General features: G+C 35.3%; 1 protein-coding gene across 2 annotated transcripts in view; it reads right to left on the bottom strand.

Moving 5' to 3' along the window:
- LOC148956521 (ELAV-like protein 2) overlaps positions 1-17,928 on the bottom strand; it is a 117,811-nt gene that overhangs the window by 65,562 nt on the left and 34,321 nt on the right. For both annotated transcript variants that reach the window (XM_089085701.1, XM_089085709.1), the window contains exon 3: positions 6,666-6,769. In XM_089085701.1, the coding sequence (XP_088941827.1) occupies positions 6,666-6,769 (104 nt within the window). The remainder of the gene's footprint in view (positions 1-6,665; positions 6,770-17,928) is intronic.

The following is a 17,928-nucleotide window of genomic DNA, read 5'->3' as shown; positions in this document are numbered from 1 at the left end:
CTATTGTAATTTTGCTTTGTCTTTTTACCGCTCAAGCACGCTAAACAGCTTCACAGTTTTATTCTATTACAATTTTGCTTTGTCTTCAAATCGCATATTTCGTCGTCCAACGTTTTCCTTTGCAATTCAATGTGATTTTGCTGTTCCTTGTTCCATGCCTTTTTCTTTAGCTGTTCAGTCATTTGTCATCTTGAGTAATTTTAAAACCGCCATAGATACTTAAACGATATGACCACTCATGGGGGTAAAAAGATTGGCTTGCAGTGTTGATCTCTGTTTCATGGTCCTTCAGCCAGTAAGTGCAAAGGGGGCCAGCCATCCTGTGTTTTTGCACACCCTTCCTGTTTACATTCCACAGATTTCTCCAGGTACCCATTTTCAAAACATTTTCTCAATTCCTGGTATAATAAAACCAAAATGAAGTTTGTTAAGAAAATAAAAAGAACATAAAATCGAAGTGATTGCACTAATGCTTAATTAAAAAAAAAAAAAAACTTGGAAGCGGACTTAGCCTTAAACGGCACAAACTTCGAGATTGGTTGACTTGGACAAGGTGTCAAACGTCTCTGACCGTCCCTAATTGTACAGTTTTCCACATTGCATTTTGGCAACACTTTAGAAGATCAAAGAAATTCACGAAGTACCGCCAGAAATACAAGCTTATTATTAGTTTCAAGCGAAAACCAAGAATAGAGTAAAAAAAAGTTTTCAGTCCAACCAAGTCACACGAAATCATTGCACAAACCATTTAGAACTCTAAATGTCATACCTGCACACACGTTAGAGCTTGTATAACTCGACATTTAAAGCAACAAAAGAAAAGATGTATACAAGATACTGTCCAAAATTCTGATGAGTTTGGACGGGACAAAGAGCAAATGTTTTAAATTTTAGCGACAGGTTTCGAAAAAAAAGAACTTTACATTTGTGTTTCATTTTTCAAGGGGAAAGGGTAGGGGCAGGAACGTATCCAGGATTTTTTTCGGGGGGAAGGTTTAAAAAAAAACTTTGAAAACGCATCCAAAATTTGTTTATATTCATTTTTGTTACGTTTTTACAAGTCGGACAAACATTTCGGAGGGGGGGGGTCAAACCTTCTAATCTCTTCCTCTTGGCGAAGTCTTGGGTAGGGGTGCAGATCTTTTAGAAAAGCTAGACCACGAAAAAGTACAAGTCTCCATGTGCATTTTACTATTCTCAGAATGCAACCCAATTAGACCCCGACGCCGCGCCGGCGGATCGACCGAACGCCACCGACGAGAGGCCCGGTCGAACGCCGCCGAAGAGTCGTAACGCCGCTGGCGCGCCGCAGGCACGCCGCCGCCGGCAGAGGCGGCGGCGTTCGATCGACTTTAAATTAATTTTGCGGCAATTCTTTATTGCGTCAACCGGAAAGTCGGAGCTTTTCCTTCTCGTGGGTTTTAGTATTTCAATTTTCCTGATTAGAAATCAAGCAGAGCTTGTACTATCCCCAAATTTTCGGGTATTTCCCCGAAAATCTATGCGTCACCCCGAAAAAAATTTGGTTCTCCGAATCCCCGAAAACCACGCAATCACGGTGCCACCCCTAGTGATTTATCACCAGTGACTTTCCCTGCCAAATATTACTTTGCATACCCTAATTCTTCACTACTCTTTGGTTTATTAATTTTCGCCTCTTTTGTTTTTATGCATAAAAACCAAACAGAGGCAAAATTCTATTGCATATATTGCAATATACATAGTTCTTCATATGTTGACAAAAAAGAGTATCGTCTTTATGAAATGTGTTTAAATCATTTCGAATCCAGTTTCCCAATCGCTATTTCTTCCATCATTCGTAGTCAAGAATTTTATTTTCAAGTTGAATAGAATTAAAGAACGCATTCACTACTATACAGCTTCAGCCTTTTGTTGGACTTTGAAATTCACAGCCGACAGATTGTTTCTACAGCTGAATTGTAAGTTTGCAGATTTTTTTTTTTTGCTGTTTTTATATAAGATGTTCTTAATGTTTAATATTCAATTATTGAACACCTGATAGAAAATAAAATATTTTTTCTGGAAAATTTTTACCCCCCCCCCCCAAAAAAAAAAAAACAGCCTTCGGCTGAGACAAAATTTCGATATAGCCTAAGATATGCACATGGCTGGGGAATTAAAGACTAAAACGGAAGTTACCCTAAAAACAGGTTTTACAAATAAATTGTGAATTATTTCATAAAGGGGAGGGGGATAGGGGGCTATCATTTTTAAATTATAATACCTCATTTTTTTTTATTGAAAGCAGGGATGCCAAAAAGATAATAATTTTTTTTCATTTAAAGTGGAGACAGAAGAAAAGGATATCAAATTCCCTGGGAAACCATTGAAATATATTGATAGACCCAGGGCCCCCCATTAGGACTTGTTCATTGTCTTGGGTATTTTGTGATTTCTCATAGGCTACTAGCTTTATTTGGCTTTTGTGTGTGCTCCCTTTTAATTCGATTCTTTGGATCTTATGGAATGCCATGGCGAATCTATCACTCAGTTTTCCAATAATTTGAGATATATCTGAATAATTTCGACATTTTTGTTGATGTATTGGTACCCCTTTACTCATACCCTTAATTTTTTTTCAATGAACACTAAGCTTTTTAACGTTATTATGCGTGTTTGTTTGAACCATATAGTGACCTTGTTAATTATTCAGTAAATTATTTTTCTAATGTAAGCTGAGACGGTATCCTATCAAGGTGGTATCCAGAGGGGGGGTAGGGAGGTATTATATTTAAATTATAATAGCTCGAAATTTTATTTATTGAAAGCAGGAATCCCAAAAAGTCCATTTTTTTTAATTTAAAGCAGAAGTGGCATAGAATAAAGTTGGTATCCAGAGGGGGGGGGGGGTATTGAACTATACTATTTAACATATAAAACATTTATTTTTTTTAAAGAAGAGGTGCCAATAGATTAATTTTTTTTTTTTATTTAAAGAAGATACGATATCATATAAAGATGGTATCCAGAAGGGGGGCCTAGGGAGTTATTATATTTAAGTGATTGTACCTTGATTTTTTTATTGCAAGCAGGGATGCCAAAAAGTTGAAAAGTTGACAAAATTAACAAGATTTTCGTGAGTTATACTTGATGTAGCACTTGCATGGTTTTATCGTCCAAAGGGAAAGGGACATATGCGTCCATTCCAGTTTTTTTCCTATTGATGAAACGGGTTTACTTTGAAAACATTCATTCATATGTACCAGGCAGATTCACACTAAAACGAATTGGTGTGACGAAAGCGATATCGACATCCCCACCTAACGGTGCGCTCGAGTAACAATGGCGCCCTTGGTCCAGTGCCCAGGTTACATTAAAAGGCCAGGTCATAATAATAGCTTTCAATTTGGGAGGTTCAAGGAGGAGTCTTTGACAGTCTTATGACCTCAGGGTACTAGATGTTGCAACGTTCTTAAGTATCTACAGTGGTTTAGAAAATTCGATCACCCCACAAATGATTACCAAAAATATGCACAAATGTAACGTTTGGAATATTATAACACTTTTTTCTAATTTTTGAAGAAAAGCAAAAAAGTCTAAATATCCCTAACTACGCTTGAAAGATATTTTAAAAAGAAACTCTTTGGAGATTTCCATGGAAATGACCATAGCAGAAGCTTTGATCCTGGGTAGGGATCAAAGAGGAGTCTAAGTATTTTGACCAAAGGTGACTTATTGTTGCGACTTTCTTAAATTTGGTAATTCTTGTGAGCATTTGGAATTCAAAGCTTAAACTCCATAACTGATACTAAGTGTCCTAACATTTTGCTTGGATTAAAAGTGACGAACTAGGATGAACATTTCAACATCTTCCTGGAGCTACTTCAGTCTGCATATTATTTCATTAAGTGTAATTTTTAATTGCACTTAAAACAGATGAGCTTTTCATTTTATACGTAAGAAAATAGCTGGTACTTCATGTTTCTTCATAGCGAATAAATTATTAAGTGTTTTTTGTTTCAATGTTATTGAAGTGTTCTCATATGAAGTGTTCATCATGTATTTTGCAATTTGATTAATTTACTCCTTTTAGATGCAGTTTATAATTTGACTGATATTAGGTATTTATCAGTTTATAATTTGGAATGAATCCCCAAAACGAAAATGAATAATATCCAAAAGAGCAGCCAAAAGCGATAAAAAAACAGTAGTTCAGCCTTAGCCTACATGACATATATTCTATAAAGAAGCCAAAAAAACTTTAAAATTCATTTTTAAAAAATTGTAATTAAAAATCAGTTTTTAGTAATAGAAGGCTTCTTAGGAATCCAAAAGAGCAAAAAAAACAATCAATATCAAAGTCGCCCATTTCAACTGTTTTAAATGTGACAAATTAGATATAGGAAAAGGGCATTATGAAAAATATTAAGCTTCTAAGTCCAATGCTACGTTCTAAGTTTTTACCCACATAACTGACGAATTTTGTTATACGGTATTTGAAATTTTGTATGCAGTATTGGTTGATAAAAAAACTACAAATTTTGATAATTATTTATGTTAAGAATACATGGCTAATAAATACTTCAACTACTCGTATTATGCAAGGTTTCTGAAACGCCACAGCCATTTCGTTTCTACCAGATTTCTACTTCTCTTGATGAATAACGAAGAAGACCAGTTTCCAGCCAGTGACTTGTGAATTTTTGAATTCATGAATAGGCTCGAATCTGTTGTAAATTGAAGCTGTGATTTGATAAAGACTGATGAAAACATTAATGTTTGTGGTCAACATTGATCGCGCCGGCGGCGCGCCGCCAACACCTTACCGGCGGCGCCGGGGTCTAAACCCAATATTCGCGATAGATGGTGATTTAAGGAGCTCCTATTAAAAATTATAGTTATTTTATTTAGGCTGGGTTATGGAATTTATTTTAATCATTACGCGCCATTTCACGTAAAATCTTCGTGTGTATCATTGGTAAGTCTCCGTTTTCCTCCGAAAATTAGTAATCTATCACATAATTATTCGAATATAAGATTACTCAAACATATTCACATAATTCTGTACAGCGGGTAAATTTCTCTGGTGCATTTTTACAATCAGAAGCAGTTGGTTTCCAGATGCTCACAAGAGAGTACACATTTTTTTTTGTACCTGAAGCATAAAGACAAACGAGTATTTTGGTAAGGTTACTTAGAATTTTGGCGGAAGGGAGCAAACTATTTTTTTTCTCCGGTCCTCACAAGAGAGTAAAAGCCATATTTTTTTTCCACGCCTTTCGTCTGACTAGTTCTTTGGATAGTTCAGAAGTAAAATCTCAATCTACAGAACAAGGATTTCCCCATTAGTATGATTGGCAATCTTTAAAAAAAATTACTAGCAAAAACAGCATAGAAACCATCCAAGAAGCGTTTTTTTTTTTTTATTATTTAAAAAAGAGATCATAGATTTAATTTCTGCGATGAATCTTAACTGTCCGTTGTTTCTTGTCACAGACAACAGGAAAACCTTTCCATGATTTTATTAAGGTTTCACCTAGAACCTTGATTTTAACAAGATTTGGTCTATAAAATGTACTAATTCTGAATTCTTGTAATTATGTATTTATTGATGCTCAAACGAAACTGAATACTTCAAAAAGAGAATCCGGGTCTTTTTCTAAGTTTCTTAGGCTTTAAGCAATAGAAAAAAACCCTTACACTGACCCTACTGGCGCAATAGAAATGTTCACAAATTTCTTGGGTGAACAGCTAAGTAACGCGGAATCCACCATCGGAACGTGTTCCCAACTCGAGTTTTCAGAATCTTCTTCACATTACGAACTCAGTCAAGGACTGAGTTTGAGATTAAATCCAGCTAGATACGCAAGAAATTCAAGATCGAAGAAATATGAATGGATTTCAAACAGATTTTTGGAAGAATTATCAATGAAATTAAAAACATGTCAGCTCTTTTGATGCTAAAAAAATTTTCCCGAAGAAGCATAAAGTTTCCAGGATTTTTTTTCTGGTTAATTAAGCTTTAATCCAAATGACAAAAAATGTGTCGCGACCAGGTGCCCCAAGTCGTACTGATAATCGAGCTTAGGATAAAGACTTACTTTATACAATTGACAACATGGATAGTCTGTTTAAAGATCAAACAGAAAACAGGATTTAATGAAAAAGGAACGTGAGGACAAATAAATTTCAGCAGACATGTACTATACAGTTGGGTGGTATTTTCATTGGCAAAGGAGGTACTATCATGTTTTTATAATGTCATTCACAAGGAGTATTTTGAAGTGACAAAATATGCTGTATATACAACTTTGTCTTTAGACGGCTTAGCCGTCGTCGTATTTCAACGCAACAAGAGCTCGAACTCTTGTCTTTTTTTTTCCTTGAATGCATAGAATTCATTTCTGACACCTTTACTTCATCTTTAAAACATATGTATTGAATCAAAGACTCACTTAAGGTTGTTAAGAAAATTGTGAGCCCTGGTTAAAAAAGCGAAAACTTAATTATGTAATAAAATTGATCCCCGCTGTCGAAGAGATGTTGATTTTCTTAATACTTTACCTGAAATGTTTCTTTTCTATGAAAGGTAGTCTTTGTTATGCTTCGTAGGTTGATATGGTAATTGTTTGATGGGCTGTTTTCATTCTCGGTTAAAGTTGCTTTCTAATATATAAATATATAAATACATTTATGCTTCTTACCTTGATTGTTTTATTTTGCAGGCGTAGTCCATTTAAAGTGTTAATGGCTTTATCCGCATCTTCTATCCGATGGTAGTTTACGAAGCCGTAACCAAGACTCTGGCCTTGAGAAAGAAATTGACATAAACAAGGCTTTCTAAGTTTTCTTATATCCGTCTTTCAATTTTTATAGGATTTTAAAAAAGGAAATTTTCATTGAGCTGATAAGACGGTGACGGTGGTGCGCAAATCACAGACTAGAGAAAACATCCTAAAAACACCCTACTATGTTGTTTATGGATATCAGCCTGCTTTGATATTTCCTATAGTACGACTTGATCTGTGCTAATTGGTGATGAAATGGTGATATACAAAAAGTTCGGTACTTTCGCATTAGATGGGCCTTTTTAAAAAGTCAAGTTTGGATAATGCTAATGAAATAAAATAAAATAGGATGACTATTTAATAGTTTAGAAACAAATTTGGGCTATATATTTGCACATTAGGGAGAGTGGGGGGGGGGGCAAAGCATTGCATTTATTATATTAAATACGTAACCTAACCTAACCTAAGTACCTTTTTCCCCATCTAAACTAAAAAAAAACACAGTTTAATATCGTATACGGAATTAAAACCACGCAAGACAAAGTATTTCTCTCAGCGGTGTCTTGAATCATCTTGTAAAAACGGGTTTTTCAAAGCGTCTCTGCCGTTTGACTGTGGCATCTCTTGTTGGACTTCTTTAGAGGGGCCCATATAATGCGAAAGTACCAAAAGTTATCTCAGCCTTATATACTTTTAGACTAAACCCAAATGAGTTTACACTGCTACTAGGACAGAAAATGGCCATAAATAAGGCCTCTCGTTTTTTCTTTTCTTTAAATTAACTATATTCCAGTTCGGTTTCCTTGGATAGATTAGCCCTCAGATTCCACATTAGCATGACGGATTGCATAGCTTTGTTTATTAATTCATATAACCAGGGATGAATCTTATGTACAATCTACAATTAAATAAAATAAAACATAATTTTTCAAATGAAAGTAAACAATTATATTGAAATCGAACAGCATTTATCCTATGTACGAGAAGATTACCGCCCCCAGCCCCTGATCTTCACGCTAAAGTTCGACTAGTCCTTTCTGGAAAGCAATTTAAAGGGTAACAAACCTGACCAGTTGGGAACCGCAAGCGTTTTATAGACTGAACACCTTTTAAAACATTAAAGCTGGATTTTTTTTTATTAAAAAAAGAAGTTTTTCCTAACTGAAAGTAAGGAGCGACATTATAACTTAAAACGAACAGAAATTATTCCGTATATGAAAGGGGCTGTCCCCTTCTCAACGCCCCACTCTTTACGCTAAAGTTTGACTCTTTATCACAACTCTACTTTATAAAAAAAAAAAAAACTTTAGCGTATAGAGCCGGGCGTTGAGGAGGGGACAACTCCTTTCATATACGGAATAATTTCTGTTCGTTTTAAGTTTTAATGTCACTTTACTTTCAGTTAAAAATACTTTTTTTTTTATTTAATACTGTTGAAGAATAAATGAAACCCAAAATGAACAGTAAATAAATAAACAATCATAGCCAACAAACATAAAACAAGTACTAATAAAAATGAATAAATAAATCCTAATTATCGTTTTGAATTAATGTAGGTTTTGAATTTGGCTCACCGTAGATGAATAATTAAAACGAAAATTTGCAAATCAATTTTACTTTTTTAAACTAATAATAACCTTATAATAACCTAAGTTTGATTTTTGTTCCAGTTGTTTAAGAATGAATCCTGAATCACGAGGGCTGTTTAATTAGAACAATAACCTCTTTTTAAAAGTTAAAAAAGAAATTTTAGCGCAAGAGCGAGCTATTGAGGAGAGGCAACCCATTTCTAATATTTTCTGTCCGTTATAAGTTTTAATGTTGCTTCTTACTTTCAGTTGAAAAAACTTGTTTTTTATTTAATTGATGATTGTTTTTTAAGTAATGTTGGGAAATCCAGCTCCCCCTCCATGGAAAATTCCCTTCGCCCACGAGGAATTTCTCCATGGAAAGATTCTCCCACGTAACTTAAATATGCGATATTTTCGGAAGTAATTTTGTTAGGCATAGAAACAAAACGGTCAAAGAGGTCAAAACTGTTTTTTATGAAAATGAGAGTCACAAGTTGAGCAATTCTCAAATGACTGAAACGAATATAAGAAAAGATCTTTAAAAGATATACGTAATAATTTATGTTCATTTTAAGTTTTAATGTTATTTCTTACTTTAAGTTAGAAAAAACTTGTTTTTTTTTTTTATTTAATAGCAACCGCAAGCTGAAGAGATAAAATATCTTTTGTTTATTACCTTATAGAAATCATAGTTATGAAGCTTCTTAAGGTAAAATTAAATGCTACGATTTTCCGGAAAATAAGACAAACAAATTGTTGTTTATATCGGCCATTATATTACAAAATTCGAACTTTAACATGAAGATCGAGGTATTGACGAGGGGGCAAACTTCCTCATATAGGTAATATGAGGGGTTCGCCCCCTCGTCAATACCTCACTCTTTACGCTAAAGTTCGAATTTTGTTCCAATTGCTTAAGAATGACCCTGAATCACAAAGGCCGTTTAATTAGAATAAATAGCTCATTTGAAATTATTAAAATACTTTAGCGTAAAGGGTGAGGTATTGACGAGAGGACGAACCCCCTCATATACGTAATAATTTCTGTTCGATTCAAGCTTTTATGTTACTCCTTACTTTCAGTTGAAAAAACTTGTTTTTTAATTTAATTTCAGATCGTTTTTTAAATAAATAAAAAGCTAAAAAACCTTCCCCCATGAAGAACTACTCCATGGAAAGATCTACCAACGTAACTCAATCCCACCCCCCCGCCCCCCCCCAGGAAAAACACCCTGAAAACGTCTATATGCTTACCAATAACCAATAGCATCAGAGGCAACGCTGTAGCAGTGCCTATAGTAAAGGCCATACGGCTCCAATGTTTTATTATTATTATTTATTATATTTTTTCCCAAGTGGCACTTAATATGGATGGGGTCATCTTAGAAGTTTGGAAGGGGGCTAATTCATTTGGAAATTGAGGGTTCTAGTGCCCTTTAATAGTCCAAAGTGTTTGGTGGGCAAATAGCCCCCCCCCCCCCACGCCCATCATTCCCCCAAACATATCCAATCAAAATTTTGAGATAGCCATTTTGTTCAGCGTAGTTGATTTCCAGATAGAAAATATATTTTTGAGGAGGATACCCCCCCCCCTACAACCCTCAGGGCAAGGGTTTTAAGTTATGCCCTGGGGGCATATAAGGTTTTTATAGAAGGCGTCGTCGTAGAAACTTCAAAACAGGCTCATTCAATTGGAAATTAAAGAGCTAGTGCCCTTTTTAATAGTCGACAGTGATTGGATTGTAACTAGCCCCCCCCACACCCATCATTTCCCCAAACACATCCAATCAAAATTTTGAGATAGCCATTTTGTTCAGCGTAGTTGATTTCCAGATAGAAAATATATTTTCGAGGAGGATACCGCCCCCCCAACAACCCTCAGGGCAAGGGTTTTAAGTTATGACCTGGGGGCATATAAGGTTTTTATAGAAGGAGTTGTCGTAGAAAATTCAAAACAGGCTCATTCAATTAGAAATTAAAGAGCTAGTGCCCTTTTTAATAGTCGAAAGGGATTGGAGTGTAACTACCCCCCTCCCCCCCCCCCCCCCACGCCCATCATTTCCCCAACCACATCCAATCAAAATTTTGAGATAGCCATTTTGTTCAGCGTAGTTGATTCCCAGATTAAAAATATATTTTTGAGGAGGATACTCCCCCAAAACCCTCAGGGCAAGGGTTTTAAGTTATGTCCCGGGGACATATAAGGTTTTTACAGAAGGCGTTGTCGTAGAAACTTCAAAACATGCTCATTCGACTGGAAATTAAAGGGCTAGTGCCCTTTTTAATAGTCGAAAATGATTGGAGTATAACTAGCCCCCTCCCCCCCACGTCCATCATTTTCCCAAACACATCCAATCAAAATTTTCAGAGAGCTATTTTGTTCAGCGTAGTTGATTGCCAAATAGAAAATATATTTTTGAGGAGGACACTTCCCCACAACCCTCAGGGCAAGGGTTTTAAGTTATGCCCTGGGGGCATATAAGGTTTTTATAGAAGGCGTTGTAGTAGAAACTTCAAAACAGGCTCATTCAATTGGAAATTAAAGGGCTTGTGCCCTTTTTAATGGTCGAAAAGGATTGGAGTGCAACTAGCCCCCCCCCCTCCCACGCCCATCATTTCCCCAAACACATCCAATAAAAATTTTGAGATAGCCATTTTGTTCAGCGTGGTTGATTTCCAGATAGAAAATATGTTTTTGAGGAGGACACTCCCCCAGAACCTGCAGGGCAAGGGTTTTAAGATACGCACTGGGGGCATTTATGGTTTTTATAGATGGCGTTGTCGTAGAAACTTCAAAAAAGGCTCATTCGATTGGAAATTCAAAGGGATAGTGCCCTTTTTAATAGTCAAAAGTGATTGAAGGGCAACTAGCCCCCCCCCCCCCTCCCTACGGCCATCATTCCCCTTGACACATCCAATCAAAATTTTGAGATAGCCATTTTTGTTCATCGTAGTTGATTTCCAGATAGAAAATGTTTTTTTGAGGAGGACACTCCCCCACAACCCTCAGGGTAAAGGTTTTAAGTTATGCCCTGGGGGCATTTAGGGTTTTTATAAAAGGTGTTGTCGTAGAAACTTCAAAACAGGCTCATTCGATTGGAAATTAAAGGGCTAGCGCCCTTTTTAATAGTCGAAAGTGATTGGAGGGCAGCTAGCCCTCCCCCTACGCCCATCATTTCCCCAAACACATCCAATCAAACTTTGGAGATAGCCATTTTGTTCAGCGTAGTTGATTTCCTGATAGAAAATATGTTTTCGAGGAGCACACTGCCCCAGAACCTTCAGGGCAAGGGTTTTAAGATATTCCCTGGGGGCATATAAGGTTTTTGTAGAAGGCGTTGTCGTAGAAACTTCAAAAAAGGCTCATTCGATTGGAAATTCAAAGGGATAGGGCCGTTTTTAATAGTCAAAATTGATTGGTGGGCAACTAGCCCCACCCCCCTACGCCCAACAGGTACCAACCAAACTTCCAACACTCCTTTGAGATATCCATTTTGGTCGGAATTGCTGCATCACAGATAGAAAATATGTTTCTGAGGAGGACACTCCCCCAAAACCCTCAGCAAGAGTTTTAAGTTATGCCCTGGGGGCATATAAGGTTTTTATAGAAGGCACTGTCGTAGAAACTTCAAAACAGGCACACTCAATTGAAAATTCAAAGGGCTAGTGCCCTTTTTAATAGTCGAAAGGGATTTGAGGGCAACTAGCCCCCCCCCCACGCCCATCATTCCCCCAAACACATCCAATCAAAATTTTGAGATAGCCGTTTTGTTCAGCGTAGTTGATTTCCAGATAGAAAATATGTTTTTGAGAAGGACAATCCCCCACAACCATCAGGGCAAGGGTTTTAAGTTATGCCCTGGGGGCATATAAGGTTTTTATAGAAGGCGGTGTCGTAGAAACTTAAAAAAAGGCTCATTCGATTGGAAAATCCGAGGGCTAGTGCCCTTTGTAATAGTCGAAATTAATTTGAGGGCAACTAACCCCCTCTCACGCCCACCTTTTCCCCAAACACGTTCAATCAAAATTTTGGGACAGCCATTTTATTAAACTTTGTTTTAAGTTCTGGAAATTAGGTCTTTTAGGATGAGAAATTCCCCACAGCCCCCAGGGCACGGGTTTTAATTTAAGGATTATCAGAATCCTTCATATTATTTCTTATGGAAGGATGCTCGTATAAACTTTAGAGAGGGCTCGTTTGATTGGAAATTGAAAGTTTTTGTTCACTTTTTAAGAGTCAAAAGAGATTGAAGTGCAACTAGCCCCTCTCCCTCCGTCACGCCCTCAATGCATCAGATAAAAATTCTGAGATAGACATTTTGTTAAAATAGTTCAAAGCTCTGATAATAAAAACTCCGGTGTCGACACAGCCCACCAGGGCCCAGGGGTAGAAGTTGTAAGTTATGCCCTGGGGCATAACTTATTAAGGGGGGTTTATAACTTATGGGAAGGGGTTTGGTATGGGAAAAACACATAGGAAATCTATTATAATTATCCAATTATAAGGTTAAAATACATACTCTGTGATAGATGCAAAATTACTTTGGCACACAAATTCCTATTAAGGTCAATTCCAAACAGTCGTGATCCCTTTGTGTCAGCAAGTGAAATGGTCTAAACCCCCTTATTGGAGCTATTTTTTCAATCCATTCATTGTTGTCAATCGCTGTCCACAAGTTATGCAAGCTGTCTATAGTTCATATATAAGGTTTTTATAAAAGAGTTCTTATTATAAGGTTCATATATAAGGTTCTTATTGTAATCGTATAGACTTTGATAATAGCCTCATTCGATTTAAATTGAAAGTTCTAGATACCTTTTTTAAAGTCAAGAATAATCGGACAGTAAGCACCCCCCCCCCCCATGCCAAAAAAAAAATTGAAACTTTTTGCACTCAAAAACGAACAAAAATTAATTAAAAAAAAAACTTTCCGAAAAATAAGTTTTTCAAAAAAAAGTAAAGGTCATTTTAAACTTAAACTCACGAGATACAAATACCTGTTAAAATTCAAACTCAAAACCACCAGAAATTACTATTAAAGAATAAATGAAACCCAAAACGAACGTAAATTAAATAAACAATCATAGCAAAAAACATACAACAAGTAATAATATAAATGAATAAATAGATCTTAAAGCGAGTAATGCTTAGATTGAATATGAAAATCTAGCTTAAAACGAAACCAAATATTTTTCTATTAAAGTATAAATTAAACTTAAAACGAGCTTATATTATATGCAAAATCAAAGCTAATAAAACGTACAATATTTATGAATGTAAATGAATAAATAGATCTTAAAACTAGTGAAACTTAAATTGAATATGCGAATAAAGTGTGATTCGAATGAAAATAAATACAAACAAGAGTTTGGGTTTACTGAAAACGAATTATATTACAAATGTTTTCCTTTGTACTTAATATTGAAAATAAATATTAAAATTACAGTAAAATTTTGAACTGATGAGCTTTTAGCAATTAATATCATTATGCATCAAATATTCAGTTTAATTTATTAGTTCTTTTCAAGATTGGTCAAGACAAATATAGTTTCACTGCAAGCAAAATTTGGATACTGCCCCCTTTTTTAACTGTAAAAACCTAAAGCCTTCTGCGCCATTGGTGCTTCATTTAAAACGAATTACTCGTATATTACAAATTTGTTATTTTCCAGTTCTTACAGCATTGAGAATTAAAATAGAAATTACAGTGAAAAAAAAAAAACTTGAACTGATGGATATTTCAACAATTAATGTAATTATACATCTATTAGTGGATACGATTTTTTTTATACATTCCAATACTGTTCAAGATTCATAATGTTTTGCCATTTTTTTTTTAACTGTGCAATTTTTTTTAAATAATTGTGTTAGTTTTATATGAAAACATTCTATGGCTGCTAAACATTTATATTTGAGCAGAAAACTGCTCCTCAAACTTTGTGGAGCACGCATTTTCTTGCATGAAACACCAAAATATAATAAAATGTCAAGTTTCGGAGTGTTCCACCACTCGCAAGCAAGTGCCATTGGTATTTTTGAATCCGTATGGTCAATTTAGGGGGTGGAGGGTAGGCTAATTCTCGTAGCAGCCCCATTTCATCGTGGTATGGTTCACATTTTCAACACCTGGCGTCCGGACTATCATATAATCTACCAAGCATACAACTACCCCAAATCAGTATCAATAAATAACTGAAACCCAAAACGAACAAAAATTAAATAAATATTAGATTCAAACCCAAAACGAGCATAAATTAACGTGAGTTGGGTTCAAAACCCTTATGCTTACTATAAGCCAGATTATAATCTGGGCTTTTCGAAAAAAAAAAATAAAATTAGTTTACTGAAAAAAAATGTGCATTGTCAATTTAATATACATATGCTTATATTTATTCACTTAAATTTTAATTAATTTTTGATTACTTAAAGTTACAAAAGTGAAAATATTCCAAAGAACTGTTTTCAGTAAAGCGCCAATGACGCAACAGGTTTTAGGCTTCTGCAGTAACACGATACCCAAACTCTTGTTTGTAGTTATATTTATTCGACTCAAACTTGATTTGCATATTCAACTTAAGTTTCACTCGTTTTAAGATTTATTTATTCATTTACATTAATATTTATTGTATGTTTTGTTCGCATTGATTTTTTATTTAATTTCTGTTCGTTTTAAGTTTCATTTATACTTTAATAGAAAAATATTTGTTTTCATTCTAATCTAGATTTTCATTTTCAATCCAAGCATTACTCGCTTTAAGATCTATTTATTCATTTATATTATTACTTGTAGTATGTTTTTTGCAATGATTGTTTATTTAATTTCTGTTCGTTTTGGGTTTCATTTATTCTTTAATAGTAATTTCTGGTCGTTTTGAGTTTGAATTTTAACAGGTATTTGTATCTCCTGAGCTTAAGTTTAAAATGGCCTTTACTTTTCTTTTAAAAAATTATTTTTTGGAAAGTTTTTTTTATTTAATATATAAACAATGGGCAAAGTTCATAACTTGCCTCCTCAAAGATATAGATATTAGATATTTCGGCTCTGCGAACAAAATGGCTTTCTCAAAACTTTGATCCGGTGACTTTGGGGAAAAAATGAGCCAGGGAGGGGGCTTAGTTGCCCTCCTTTTTTTTGGTCACTTAAAAAGACCACTAGAACTTTTAATTCCGTTCGAATAAGCCTTCTCGCGAAATTCTAGGACCACTGGTCGATACGATCACCCCTGGGGAAAAAAAGAAACAAAAGAAAAAAAAAACAACAAATAGGCCTAAACACGCATCCGTAATCGTTCTTCTGACACAAAAAATACAAAACTCCACATTGGTGCAGATAGGAACTTGAAACTTCTACAGTAGGGTTCTCTGATACGCTGAATCTGATGGTGTGATTTCCATTAATATTCTACGTATGTTAGGGGATGTATCCTCCTTTTTTTCAAAAATAAAGCAAATTTTCTCAGGCTCGTAACTTTTGATGGGTGGAACTAAACTTGAGGAAACTTATATATTTAAAATGAGCACAAAATTCGATTCTTTAGATGTATCTATTGGTATCAAAATTCTGTTTTTTAGAGTTTCGGTTACTATTGAGCCGGGTCGGTCCTTACTTACAGTTCGTTACCACGAACTGTTGAATAATTTAGAGCGATTAAGAATAAACAGGTTAACAAATCCTTCTATTGTCGAAGCCGTGTGAACAATACTAAACTAAATATCGCGCCACAGTTGTTTAGGAGCATTTCGGCTGGAATAATTAAAAGGGCGACATATCGTCCCCTGAGAGCGGTTTTGTCGTATCTGCGACTTTTTCGGGAAGTGGAGTTAGGACTGCCTTCTAACGTGAAATTTTTTGCTCTATCCAATTCCGTCAACCATTTTGTTGTAGCTCAGCTAGAAGTGCCCCAATTTTAGATTTCTCGTTTATCGTATCTCACATTTTGCCGTTTTGTTAAGAGCGGTTCTGTCGTACCTCATATGGGAAAATTACACGGGCATTTTTGTCGTAACTCCGTCGACGTATACTTTTGAAGAAGAAAAAGTTTGTTAAAGTTTCACAATGAAACCCAAACGGACATTGTTTACATCCGCAGAAGCTGCACAATATTTGCAGGAATCCAGGTACCTCATTTTTGTGGAATTGACTAATATTTTGTTCCAAGAGTAGGTAAAGGTGCAGTGTAGCTCCCCCGGATAAAAACAGCTTATTTATAAGGGTATATTATTCAGTCAATTGAGTTGTAAAGTTGCACAGATACTGTCCAATAGAAGTAGAATTCAAACAACACACTTCTTCCTTTTTATTGCAGTTCTCTTCGTCGGGTCTCTGCACCCTTTCGTCCCGGGGGAGCTACACTGCACCTTTACCCAAGAGTATATCAAATAGGCTACCTGATTTGTTATGATTTTTGGTGCATATATAGTTTGATTTGGAAACAGCATTGAATTAGGAATATGGTTCTATTCCTAGATAACAGAATTGTCTTGTCTATTTACGCACATTATTGTACCACTGCACCATCTCATAATGCGATTTGCTAATTTGCAGAACTCAAAGGAAGTATCAAATTTTCTTGAACAAGTAGGCTAGCCTAGGCTATTTGATTAGGCTGAATATTTTAGCCATATGGATTGCTGAATGTTTTGAATGCATTGATAGTTAATAGTAGAGTCTAATGACAAATACACAATTTAGTTTAAGCATAGCCTAGGCTAATTCTAGAAAATACTGCCCAATCTTAAACACATGATCCTATAGGCCTTGTAGGATACAAAACCACTCAAACATAAATAGATTCAATCCCAGACATGTGCTGTAAAGAAAAAATAGGCTACTAGGGTTTGCTAACTTTTCTTTAAGCTTAATTTTCAGTATAAAAAGTTTCTGAGATCAAATTGAGCTAATCCCAACAAGGTAATCTAAATCTATACATATGCAAGACTAAGAGCTTGCTTGGAAATATAGGCTCTATTTGAATCAAATTATGCTCGGTTGCTTGTCCAAAGTTAGTGATTATCCAAACACCAGGGGTGCTTGGATAATATACCCAGTTCTTCATCAGCAGCTGATGTGTATTACCAAATAAAGCTAGTTTAAAGAAAAATCAAACTGTTTTGTTAAGCCTAAAGGTGTATCTGGCTTTGTGGGGGAATAGACAAGGAAATAGAAAATCTAATGGTATATTTCCTTTTTTTCTTTATCTGATTTCTCCCCTTTAATAAATATTAGAGCTAAAAATATGTTTTGCTATTACTAGGCCTAGACTAGTCTATCCTTACAAAGCCTATCTTTAGTCTACTGAAAATTTCATTTTCCTGACCTAGCCCCATTTTCCATTTCCTGACTTGAAGTAAAATCAAGTAATTGGAAGCATTGCATCAAGCCACAATGTCCATTGGGATTGTATAGCCTAAGCTTTTGTTTGTTAAGCTTTTGTTTTGTTTGTTTGTTTTTTAGTTTTTTGTTTGTTTTTTCTAGCGAGGAAGATCTATCTTCTGATTCAGAAAAAGGCAGTGATCCTCTCTATCGACCTGAACTAGATGCAAGCAGCCTTTCAGAACTAAATTTCCGAGAATCTGATCAGGAAGTAGCTGAGGCTCTTCAAGAAAA

Source organism: Artemia sp. Qi Xiang Cuo, chromosome 1 (genome assembly GCF_049724085.1).
Source record: "Artemia sp. Qi Xiang Cuo chromosome 1, ASM4972408v1, whole genome shotgun sequence".
Taxonomy (NCBI): domain Eukaryota; kingdom Metazoa; phylum Arthropoda; class Branchiopoda; order Anostraca; family Artemiidae; genus Artemia; species Artemia sp. Qi Xiang Cuo.
This window is presented reverse-complemented; position numbering and strand designations above follow the sequence as displayed.